This window comes from Staurois parvus, unplaced genomic scaffold (assembly GCF_062004578.1).
Source record: "Staurois parvus isolate SC_StPar_1 unplaced genomic scaffold, SC_StPar_1.0 ptg000750l, whole genome shotgun sequence".
Taxonomy (NCBI): Eukaryota; Metazoa; Chordata; class Amphibia; order Anura; family Ranidae; genus Staurois; species Staurois parvus.
Window position 1 is genome coordinate 2,444,348 of NW_028318546.1, and position 12,881 is coordinate 2,457,228.

The 12,881-nt window shown below is 39.8% G+C and overlaps 1 protein-coding gene across 1 annotated transcript in view; it reads right to left on the reverse strand.

Moving 5' to 3' along the window:
* The window catches only part of LOC149445024 (IgGFc-binding protein-like), a 175,704-nt gene that overhangs the window by 89,724 nt on the left and 73,099 nt on the right, over positions 1-12,881 (reverse strand). Inside the window, exons 22-28 of the mRNA XM_089654314.1 lie at positions 12,417-12,797; positions 12,013-12,299; positions 11,442-11,713; positions 10,474-10,539; positions 7,976-8,217; positions 7,583-7,866; positions 6,650-6,927 (exon numbers count right to left, since the gene is read on the reverse strand). Coding sequence (XP_089510440.1) covers positions 6,650-6,927; positions 7,583-7,866; positions 7,976-8,217; positions 10,474-10,539; positions 11,442-11,713; positions 12,013-12,299; positions 12,417-12,797 — 1,810 coding nt within the window. The remainder of the gene's footprint in view (positions 1-6,649; positions 6,928-7,582; positions 7,867-7,975; positions 8,218-10,473; positions 10,540-11,441; positions 11,714-12,012; positions 12,300-12,416; positions 12,798-12,881) is intronic.

A 12,881-nucleotide genomic window follows, 5' to 3' on the forward strand; every position in this document is an offset into this window, starting at 1 on the left:
ATGGTCAGCTAACAGAAACACCGGCTGCATTCTCAGGTTGCCCCCATGGCACGGGACTGCCCGAGAAGGCAGTGGGGGAGGGGGGGCATCGTCTTCTGCTGCTTGTAAAAGCAATCCTGCAGCTAATTAGCCACTAGGATTGCTTTTACATGAAAGCCAATCGCCGACTGAAAAAATGATACCAAGATGATGCCTGCAGCTGTAGGCATCATCCTGGTATAACCATTCAAAGTCCACTGACGTACCAGTACCTCGGTTTATGAATTTAATTTGTTCTGCAGGACATTTCATATAGCGAAAGATTTGTAAACCGAAACACTGTTTCCCATAGGATTGCATTGAAAACCAATTAATCCAATCAGAAGGTCAGAAAAACAGTAAACACTACTAAAATACCTCATGAGTTATGTTATTAACTCATGCAGTATTTTAGTAGTGACAACCATGTGTTAATATTGCAATGTAAAAAAAAATTGTATTGCAGGTAATTCACTCAGCTGTCAGGTGACAATTTTTAAATGTAATTACCGGTTTTTGTTTTTTTTTCCCTTCACTATACAGTAGTTCAGAAATTCAGCAGTTACTTTCCCCCTCCAGCTGAAAGAGGGAAAGTTTCTTTTGTTTATTTCCACAAGTTAAACGATGCAATGTATCCTTTCAGTTTCTTAAAAGATACAATGTATCCTTTCAGTTTCTTAAAATTTACAAAGTATTCTTTAGCTCTGGGAAACTGACAGCTAATGTTGTGAGCTATACTGAAGAAAAAAAAAAGATGGCAATTGCATTTAAAAATCAGCACTGACATGCACTTAGTATTGTGAAAACAATTAGTAAAACTTGTAAACTGAGGCATTATTTTCAATGGATTTTCATTCGTAAACCGAAACTTACGTTAACAGAGGTAATCGTAAACCGAGGTATTACTGTATATGCTACGTTCATTTTTTTGTATGCAGCCTGTGGACTGAATGAAAAAAAGAGAAAAAATCTCTGCCAGAAAAAGTGTGTGGTATGCCCACCATTGGAATATACCGTCCTGCATCCACCAACTTGTAATGGTGGGCACACATTAGGTCACACTTTGCCACATGCGCCAGTTCCAAGATTGTACAAATGTCTAAATAGTGGCACGCTTGAATAAAAATTGTCCACGTATAAGTGGTACCCCATATGGAGAAGGATGACACCAAGTCCCAAACTATCTTGCCACTGCTCCCCATGTAGTCTGGGCATCTGGGGGGCTCACGTGACTATCTTTTCCCTCGTAAATCCAAACAATACTTGTGTTCGCCACCGCACCACCTTGTACTACACTTATGGGACTCGCCACGTCGCCAAGTCGTACTGCAGTGCTGGTATTATTATTATTATACAGGATTTATATAGCACCAACAGTTTGCTCAGTGCTTTACAATATAACGGGAGACAATACAGCAACAATACAGTTCAATACAAGAGGGTTAGGAGGGCCTGATTCTGGGAGCTTACAATCTAAGAGGTATGTGAAAGACCAGGATATACTAGACCGCTGGTGTTGCCAGTTCACCAAAAGGTAGCGTCTCACTAGTATTGGCACTCTGCTGCATATGAGAGCAGGGGCGGACTGACAAATCATGGGGACCCCGGGCAATAGGGGATCATGTGGCCCCTGTGTCCTTGCCCAAACTCAAAAAAGCCTATGAAAAAGGTACCAGGGGCATCTCATGGGGCCCCCTACTGACCCCAGGCCCTCAGCAGTGCCCGAGTTTCCAAATGGTCAGTCCGCCCCGGGAAGGAGTTAAAAAATATACAGGTTTTACTTTGAAATGCCTAAAGCTTGCCATATAGTGATTGAAGTTTAGCTAGTTCAGCAGGGATAGACTGAATTTTGATCCATGTATGGGCAACCTGATTGCACAGAAGTCGATTCACTGATCGACTTCTGTACACCCAGCCTGTTAGAAAATTTCCACAAGATAAGTGCCACTGGCTATAGCCAGCAATGCTGATCTATGCATTATGATGATGGGGAAGTCTGCTTATCTGTGCCACCCCATCTGTGCCCATCAGTGCTGCCTATCAGTGCCCATCAGTGCTGCCTATCAGTGCAGCCTCATCAACGCACAAAAAACTTTTTTTTTTGCTATTTTGTTTATAGTGCAAAAAATAAAAACACCCAACGACGATTAAATACCACCAAAGGAAATCTCTATTTGTGTGAAAAAAATATAAAAATGTCATATGGGTACAAAGTTGCATAACCACGCAATTGTCATTCAAAGAGTGAGAGCGCTGAAAATTAGCCTGGGTATGAGGGGGGTAAAAGTGCCCAGTAGGCAAGTGGTTAAAGGGTAAGTTAGCCTTTTATACATACATTTATTCTTTTTTTTTACTGTAGCACCCTCCTAGTTAGCTAGGGGGAGCTAGAGTCCTGATCTTCAAAGAGGAGGGCTGAGTAGCAGCCTGGGTGCAATAGTCAGGAAGTCAAATTGTGGTCAGGGCTGAAACGCTGTGCAGGCCAGCCCATCTGGAATTCCCCCGTGTTCTAGAGCTTTGGAGGAAGGTCTAGAGGCAGTGGGTGGATCTGAGGAGTGGCTGGTTTTTATTCTTGAGGGATCCTGACCAATCCCCAACACAAGGCTTGGTAAGGGGCCAGGACAACCATTAAAAGTAAGTGAGCCTGCTCAGTAGCAGGAGGAGAAAGTTTGGGTGGAAGACAGAAAGAAAGATGTGAGGCTGAAGGCAGGAGCCTGGGAGGGGGCACAGATGGAGTGAAGAGCCCACCTACAGGCAATGGAGCTGGAAAGGAAGAAAGCTCAGAGCTTCACTGGCCCCCAGCGCGAGGACCATCTGTACAGCAAGGAAGGAGCAGCCTAGCTAGAAGGCCAGGTAGCAGCCACCGACCCATCAGCAGTACAGGAGAGGATCTGAATAAGTACCCCTGCAACCCCTGGGCAGATAGCGGAAGGAGCACTCTGGTGGGAAACTAGATTTGCCACCTACTCAGGACTGTCCATTGCTTAAAGTTACAAGAACGGGATCCCCTGTTCAGAGATACTTCCAGATTGCTGGGTGAAGGAAGAGGAGTACATCTAGGGTCTGGGCTGGTACATTAGGTGATGCTGGCTAGCGCTTCAACAGAGACTGTGCTGCAGTGAAGGCTTGTAAATAGTTCCAGGAAGTTGTCCTCAGTTCATCAGTTCCCTTAGGCATCCTGTATACCCCTAACCCTATCCCAGCTAAATAAAAATAACAAAACCAAAGCTAAAGGACTGATTTCTGACTCTGGATGCAAGTCTATGTGAGGATGCATGTTGCCTGGCTGTGCAGGACTATAGGAGGACCAAAATCTCAACTACTAAGGGGATATTGCTACATTACTATGAACCTGCAAAGCATTGAACCCTCGTTAAGCAGATCATGGGTGCATTGCAAGGTTATTGCAGACAGTCGGTGTATCCATCTGCTTGTACCTCCTCCGAGCAGGCAGTTACACTCCTGATCAGTTCTGACAGGAAGACTCAATACACTAATAGAGTGCTCAACAGTGCCCTGGTAGTTCATTGAGAACTTACAACCCAACAGCCGCAAAGCCTGTTGGTACTTGTAGTTTCCCATTTACAGAACACTGTTAATGAATGACGTGGCCGGAGCCCCATTTTTTTCAAATTTATAACAGCTAGCACGAGAAAAGATTCCTTGCTCGCTGTCAAAATGGGGGTGGGTGCATTTTACATGTTACATATTACACTCTAAATAAAAACTAATCCTTTAAGACCAATTCTGTATTAATGATAATAACAATTAAGACCAGCCTTGTAAAAAAAAAAAAAAAACTCTTGACCAATATATTATAAAGCTTAGGTGTTTTGACATGACGCAGTTTCCACTTTCCTTTTGAATAGAATTAGCAGAGGAAGAGTCTGTCAATTCTACTGTCAGTCTTGAGGAATTACCTTTATGTTTATATGCATGTCCAGCTTATACTAATTTGCTATATGTCTGTACAGGCAGGGCAATTTTAATCAGTAAAATGTTGCCCACATTTTCTGGAGACAAAGAACACATGATATGACTAAGAATAAAGATACTGCATAGGATACAGTGGTAGAAAATTGGCCAGCAGCAGGAAAGTTTTAAATATGGATAGGCCAAATTGGTGTATTCTTAACATTTATTTAATATATGGAGATTGGGGGGTGGTAAATGTAAGAGATAGAATGTGAGATGTACACAGTGTTCTTGCACTTTTTTCTTTCATAAAAAGCTGCTGCAAACAAAAGACAAACTTCTTGGTTTCCCTCATGGGTGACATGGGCACAAACAAGGTATAGGGTCTAAGTGACAGTTGGTATTCACCAGAGCACCTAAAGGTGGAGATTGGCCATAGACCCTAATGGTCCTGCTTTACTTTGCTGCAAATTGTCACTAGCTTGTGCCCCATGAGGGTGAAAGCAGGAAAATAATGGCTACAGAGTAAAGACTGTACACTATGTGACAATGTGCCATGGACAGGAATCCATTACTACTAGACTAAAATTAATTTGGTTATATCAGTTGACATGTGCAGCAAAAGAGGAGACAGAGAGTTTTGAGGCGTTTTGGAGAGGCACAGAAATGGAGCAGCAGGATATCTGGTGGCACCAATAAGAGAGATCTCAACATACCTTCTCATTTAGCAGAGGTGAGAGTCCCAAGGTGCAGATCCCAGAAGCTGCCTGGTCTTCTCCAGAGAATCTCTCAAAGAGAGATGAGTTTGGATGCGGATGACTGCCAGGTTTTGGCCCTCTGACTCGCCCAAGCAGACAGCTAACTAGCAGGGGCTACAAGCATGTAGATGTGCTGCTCAAATGCCAAGCAAAGTGCATGCTGGCACTTTGGGACTATGCCTGACAGAAACTTGGCTGAAATACTGATGGCCACTAATTGGCTACATGTCGCTGACCTAAGTAGCAGGAAAGAGCCAGCACTGGTTCATGGCACAGGCAGTGGGGTGTGTGACACTGGGGGGTTTATTTACTAAAGCTAGAGAGTGCAAAAATCAGGCTGACTTCTGCATAGGAACCAATCAGCTTCCAGGTTTCATTGCCAAAGCTTAACTGAACAAGCTGAAGTTAGAAGCTGATTGGTTTCTAGGTAGAAGTGAGCCTGATTTTGCACTCTCCAGCTTTAGTAAATAAACCCCTAGGTGTCAACCAAGAAAATAGCCAGATACAGGCAGGCGTTAAGAAAGACAGAAAGCAAGGGTGTAGTCAGGTCAAGGCAAGGGACTTGGCAAGTGGTAAACTAGAGATCAGGTAGGTCCAGGTAGGGGCCAAAGACAGATGGCAATCAAGTGATTTGGAAGGTTAATCAGAGTCCATAAAACACAACAGCACTAGCTACTTCAAAGGTTAACACCTTTTAGTCAAAAAAACATGTCCAGCATTGATTCAGGGAACTCAGGAAGTCTTGGCATTGATTCTACAACTAGCACTGGAAATCCTGGAAGGGAATCTGCGAGTACCATAAGAGCAGCTCCAGGAACAGAAATTCAATGACAACTGAATGCTTTTTACATAAATTAAAACCAATATACCTACAAAATCATTTAGAACCCTAAACACAAATGTTTACAACAAAAGCCCATTTAAAATGGAAGCCCCGAAGCAAAACAAATGCTATGGACAGGACAGGAAGGGATTGGTGACCTCTTATTAAAATAAAATGAAATACAAATAATCCCCAGATAATGAGAAAAAAAAATTAGCAAATAGTTTGATTTTCCAAAAGAAACCCATGGTGGTGGCAAACATCATCCCAATTTACAAACACATAAAAAATGTATAATTCAAGATTTCCATGGTAAAAAGGATCATATATAAAAAGTGCAGCACCAATGAATGTTACTTAAGTTGTTCCAATTTAGGATTGTGTGGGATTCTTCAGGTTTTAAACCTGATTATTGGACAAATCACAAAAACGTACTTCACCAGTAGAACTCTAAGCTCATGTAAAAATCACTCTGATCTTCAATATAGTTTTCTTTATGGGTTTTTGAATATAGCTTGATAACATGAGGCACTCTCTATTTGTCAGTGAAAAATACTGAGTAATGTTTGTTAAGAAAAAGGCTTGACTTTTCTTACTAGAAAAAAAACTTACAAATGTTATCTGGTCTTTACCAGGGCCAATAAAGGATCAAAGATGTGCTTAATCAAAAAGGAAAACTCACAGATTATGAATATCATGATCTCTGAAGGCAAATCAGTTAAAAATTAGTTCTGATTATTTGGTGTAGGCTACAGTAATTTACATACTGCAACTTTCCTTAAAGTGTATGTATAGCCCACAATTTTTTTAAACGTTATGAATAAAGTAGGGAAATATAACCCTGAAAGGTTATTTTTGCTGTCTTTTTCCTGCTTGAGAGTATTCCTTGCACTTCCTGTCTCGGAAATGTAACAGGAAGTGACAGAAAATCTCAGCAAAATGAGGGGAATTCTCCTCTTAAATCATTTGTACCCAGGATACCCAAGAGACCCAGGTCCTATTGGAAAACTTCTCCCTGTGACCTCAGTAAATATTAGGTTTCCCTCATGCTCAATCAGCAGTACCAACAGAGGTGTAAATCCCCGTCATAGAACACAAACTGCAATCAAAACTAAGCAATGTTTAGTTCTGTACTCACGGCAGAAAGAGTCATTCCTCCAGGGACTGATTGTTACTCCATGGGACTGGCAGGACTGTGCATGGGACTGAAGACTGTCACACAAGGCACTAAGATCCAGGTTCTGTTCACACAAGTCATAGACACAGTTGTTGAAATTAATCACTGGGTTTACAACACCATGGCAGTGTTTGAATGGACCCTCCTTATCAGTAATCATTCCACAAAAACTGTTGCTGGAAACTGTATTCTTTTCATCCTCAGTACAACTTGATTCATGTTCTGATCCAGGTGTACAACTACAAAAAATATTTAAGGCCCTTCAGTAGGAAAGTACACTTGGATAAATGAGGAATGTAGTATAAAGTTCGATTCAGATGTCAGTGAGTCAATTGTACCAGAAAAACTAAAGTTGTGAACTGGAGTGAAGTTTTAATTTTGAATGGGTTAGAAATTATTTTTTCTAGCATGAGATAATTGGCTGAATATAAGACACCTGAATACTGAACCAGTCAATTAACATTAAATATATAAAAAGTGATCCTCACTTAAGTAGATTTCAGTTAATAACATGAAGCAGAGCTTTGTCCATATGGGGAAAAGCTAAAGATTCACTTACCTTCAACCCCCTTCCCCAAAACTGCTTAGATTTACCTTCCCTCTAATCCCCTCTAACTCTAATCACCTGCTGGAGGGAAGTCGACTCATTGTCAGTAAATGTAAATGAGACCGAACAATTAGTTTGTACTGTGTATACTCAACTTAAGGGTTATGGTTTTGCTCAACTGTAAATTGTCCTTGCTCTATTTCTATTGGATTGGAGTTTGATATCATTGGATAATTTAAATGATAGGCATTTCTATATTGTTGGTAAGATCTAAGACCCTTTACCTTAAAGCAATGGATTAATGTGGATTTACCATTATGAATTTAGGATAATTGACTTGTAATCACCTTGTGTCATTGTCCACTTGCCAGCTGTTACCAAGGCTGTTAGAGTCTGGTTCTAATTCTCCATCTGGGTTTAAGAAGTCATCAGTTTGGTTTCCATTGAAATTTCCACAGATTCCACATACTTTATTGGCATATTCCCCAGGAATATTCACCACCACTCTATGGTTTCCATCAAACCGCACACTTACTCCAAAAGCTGTTGTCACCAGTACATCATGTCCACTAAGGAAGATGTTAATGTTTGGATGTAGAGCTACTGGTAAGGTTACTGCAATTTTGTTCACCTGGTTTATATAACAGAACACATTTAGGATAGGAAGATAAACAAGATCAAAGATAAAAGAGTTACAGTAGGATTAAAATATATAATTTTTTTTTCCATTTTACACTCACTTTGACGTTTCTGTTCCTCTCCAGTGTAATCCTGTATCCATTCATATCAATGTTGACATAACTGATATAAGACACCCTAGTATTGCCTCCTCTGTGCTCATTGGCTGCTTCGACATTGAATTCTGTCAGGTGTCCACCAACTTCACAGAGTTTAGATAATGTATAGGTGCAAGTGCCCATAAAATGGTGCACCTGATTGTCAAAGGTGTAGTAATGAGGATCGCCACTAATCTCACAGGTTCCTGGGGGAGGGTAGATGATCATCGTATGTTTGAAATCTCCAACATTATCAAAAAGATAATATAATCTCTTCTCAACAGATGCATTGTGGATATCTGATATCCTTAAAAACTGTAAAGAGTCTACTGATATTAGTCAGAAAGACCAATTCAGTGACATAAATGGCAGGAACCAAAACCTGAGAGTCATTAAGGCTGGCCCTGCACAAAAAAAACTACAAATGCAATACAAAAATAGATTGTTACTTTCTCTACAAAACACATAAATGCATAAAAAAGAAAAAAACACACATGAAACTGTTAAGGAAAAAGGGGAAGACCCTATATCTGAAATAATTAGAGTTTTAGTTAGCTTCACAAAACTTTGTATGTAGGTTTCATAAATTGATCATTTACAATATTATTCTTTTTTACTATAACAGCTTGTAATGTTCTATGAAAACAGAGTCTCTATATCCAAGACAAGCTTTCAAATAGCCATCCAATGGTTTTTAGTTTTCAAAGCATTAGATAATTAATAATATTGTTTGTTTAATATACGTCTTTGAACCTTATAAATCTGAAATATTATTAGGTAAAATTCTGAAATAAAAACAACGCTCTTGAAAGTATCATTGGGGTTAATTTACTACGGCACATGCACACTGGACATTTTTACCACTGCTCCTAGGGGAGTCTGGGTTTTTTTCCTGCCTCTAAACTCCCCTGCATGTTAGCCTTTAGAGGAAATTTACTAAAACTGGAGACTGCAAACAATGGTGCGGATTTACAGAGAAACCAATCAGCTTCCAGGTTTTATTGTCAAAGCTTAACTGAACAAGCTGAAGTTAGAAGCTGAATGACTACCATGCACAACTGCACCATATTCTGAGTGGTTCAGTTTTAGTAAATGTCCCCTATGTGTCCATGAACACATAAACTTTTAGAGGTGTTTGTTGAAAGGAGAGTTTAGAGGCAGGAGAAAAACTCACTGCCAGTGCATCCAGGAGCAACAGAATTTTGGCAGAAAAAATGATTGACACGTGTAAACGTGTCTAAATGCATTTAAACGCACATTAATGCTAGCCATGTCTAGTGCTTGAGCATTAATTTATTTCAATGGCTATAATAAACTATATATTCTGGCCAATAAAATTAATTAACGTCCAAATGCTTGATGTCGGTAATTGTTGCTGAACACATTACACATTTTTACATTTTAAAGTGTCAGGCTTTTTTTCAGCCAAAACACTGCTGCCAGGAGGAGGCTTCTAGGAGGAGGTTGCTTCTCCAGATTAATAATGGTTAAAGGCAGTGCCAAGACAAGGTCATCCAGCACCCAGGGCAAAGATGCAAAACTGAGCCCCCCCCATTCATGATGTGCAAGCTTAGCGGACCCTACGCCCAGCAGTCACTGGCTTGTCAAAATCACTATTCACTACTCCTGTCAGCTTTGTAACAGAAGGAAGGCACCTCCATCCCTACAGTAAACCTTTGCACCCAGGGCAGCTTCCACTTCCGCCCACCTCTTGTCCCGACCCTGGTTAAAGGCATATGATCTGCATATGCTAGAAACTTCATTTTAAAAGGAACTGATTACAATGTTATGGGCTTTAAAATATTTACATATTCTTAGCTAGCAGTAAATGAATGTAAAAAAAAAAGCCTTCACTATAACTGCAGACACTGTGAAGTATGCAAACAAAGGATTTCCCAGCAACACTTACCAGCCAGCCTGCAAAACAACCAATTTGGCCCTGTTTAACAGTTTGCGTTAAAAACAGAGGGATTTGTTTGCACACATTTGCAAATACATGCATAAGTCACAGTCCCATGTCAAGGGTCTTCCATATACTGTGGACCTAACTACAACTTCCAAAGCCTCCATAGTAGGAGCACATGTATAAATGGATAGGTTAAGGGCAGATTTGCCTTGTACAGGGACGCACATGATGCCCAGCTATACCAAAATGACAGCATATGCATCCAGTGCAGCCAATTAAATGAATTAATGCCCAAATTCTTGATGTGGGTAAACGCTGCTAAATGCGTTATACATTTTTACAAGCGCTAGGCTTTTTTGGCCAAAACGCTGCTGCCTGGAGGAGGCCTCTGCTGCAGAAACTGTGGATTACGCCTCTTCAGATTTACAGTAAGAGTAATATGTGTGTTCTCCATGGCTTTATGAAGATTAAGCCGTTGGAGAACATGCTATAAAACATAACAGATTGTAAAGCACACTTTATATGTTATAAAATGACCTGCAGTAAATTAGCCTACCTGGTGGTGTTGAGCCTGGAGTAACAGGTCTTGTGGTAGTTGTTGTAGAAGCAGTTGAGGATGTTCCTAAAACAGGAGAAGGGAAAATGTATAGCTGCATTGTAAACTGAACTACAACTGCAGTGTTGCTCACGTAAATGCATTAGAAAAATATCTGTACTACTCTGGTCTCATTACAAGACCGTTGCAGAAAATATAGTAATGTACATTCAATTAAGAACTCCAAGGACCTAATTGTCTTTTTTGGATATTTCTAACGTAAGTAGAACTATAGGCAACACTTTTTTTCATTTTGGATGGGGCAAGGGAGCCATAACCCCTATCAGTATTTTTTCTTCATCTGTGTCCTGTTGCAGAGATTTTCCTGTCCCATAACCAAACAGGAAGTGAGAGGAAATCCCTGCAAATTCAGGTAATTCCTGGGGGACCCCCAGGTCACCAGAACTAGTGTCCCCAATTGGAAGATTTCCCCTCCAGTACTTTTCTGGGGGCAACCCAAAATTTGGGATTTTCTTTTGAATTCACTTTCAATGATAATGGTAAACAGGAAAAATAGAGAGGGTGAATCTTCTTAACGGGGGCACAGACAACAATAAAAACTGACAAGCTTTCTATTCCCCCTCCACTCTATCCAAAACTAAAAAAAAGTTTTCCTTTAGTTATACTTTAAAGCAGTGTTGGCTATACCATACCCCACCTTTTACCTTAGCATACTAAATTTACTAAATTTAATTGTTGCTGCCATAGAGACTATCCTAAAAAAGTGGTATATTACCTAAACTAAATAACAATTGGTTACTGAGATATCTTTTAAAGTAGATTTGCAAATAATTCACATGGCACGGATAGAATGATGGCTGTAGTGATTTTTGTCATTCCTGTTAATTTTAAAAATCGATAAATGAGTCAAGTTATATTTTGAATAATTCTATGTGAAAACATTTACAAAACAGATAATTTTCACTTACGGCAGATGGTGTTCTCTCTCCAGTCACCAACATGGATACCGACATTTTCACAAGCGGCAGCATAGGCCTCTAAAGCATTGCAGAACTGATCTCGATTTCCACCAGTCATACACAAGTCATATACACAGTTCTCAAAATATATTTGAGGAAGAATGTGGGGATGACAATCCTTGAAAGCTCCATTGCCTGATAGTATCAGTTTACATTTGTCTTCATAATTCATCTCTTGAGCAGGATCACATGGTGAAGGCTCAACAGTATCTTCTTCACATCTATAGAGGAAAATAATTGAATGATTTAATGTCTCTCTTATCATTATATTCCTACAAAGATGATAATAGCAGGATTTGGCTTTCATATTTTTATATTTTCCGTAATATAAAATGCTCTATAAAGGGAAACTAGATTGCTAGTAGACACCATGCTCTATAAAGGGAAACTAGATTGCTAGTAGTAGCTGCTATTAGACACCATTTTATAGATGCATTTTGTAATCAGTAATGTCTTATCTAGCTCTTGAGTCTACATTTAGGATGATCATCAAGGTAACCCTTTTTTTTATTATACTTACACCCAATTGTCATCAGGAACACGCCAGCTGTTTCCAAAGTCATTGGATGTGGGTGCAAGTACATTTTCGGGTGTCAGAAAGTCATCTTGCTGATTACCATTATATGTGCCACAGAGTCCACAAAGTTTTCCTTTCAAGTTCTCATTTACTTTAACAAAGAGTTCATGGTCACCACTAAACTTAACTTCAAGACCAAAGTCAGTCTGCACAACAACAAAGGAACTATGAAAGTGTATTAAGATGCCGGGTGCTGGGTTCACAGGCAGTGATACAATGAGTCCATTAATCTAAAGATTAAAGAGAAAAGTACTATAAATGAACTGTGGGAAAAAAAAAAAAATAATAATAATATTAATTTGATTGCTAAGGGAAACATCATGCATTTGTTTTATTATAGACCCTACCTCAACCACTTTATATTTGCCCAGAATGATATTAAGGTCATTGAAGTTGACTGCAACTGAGTTGATAGCTGTCCAGATTAAGCTTCCTCTATGCTCATTTTTTGTAGTGATTGAGAAGTACACACTTGTGTTTCCACAGGTCTCCACAGCTGTATAATTACAGGCTCCTTGGAAATGGTATGACTTGCCATCAAATGTTATGTAGTGTGGATCACCATAGATATGGCAGGTGGAGGTATCAGCAAGGAAACAAGCCTTGATTCCATTTTGGACTTTGCACACTTCTTCAGGATTACAGGTCTGAGCTTTACAGCTCACGAGATTGTTTCCTTGACATGTACAGCGACTGTCACATTCCCCTTTCCAGAATATCTCATTTTTCTGTAAAATTAAAATATAGAATTGAATAATCCATTCTCAATGCTGATAATAATGGAATCAGCAGTACATCATATATGGTTTTCT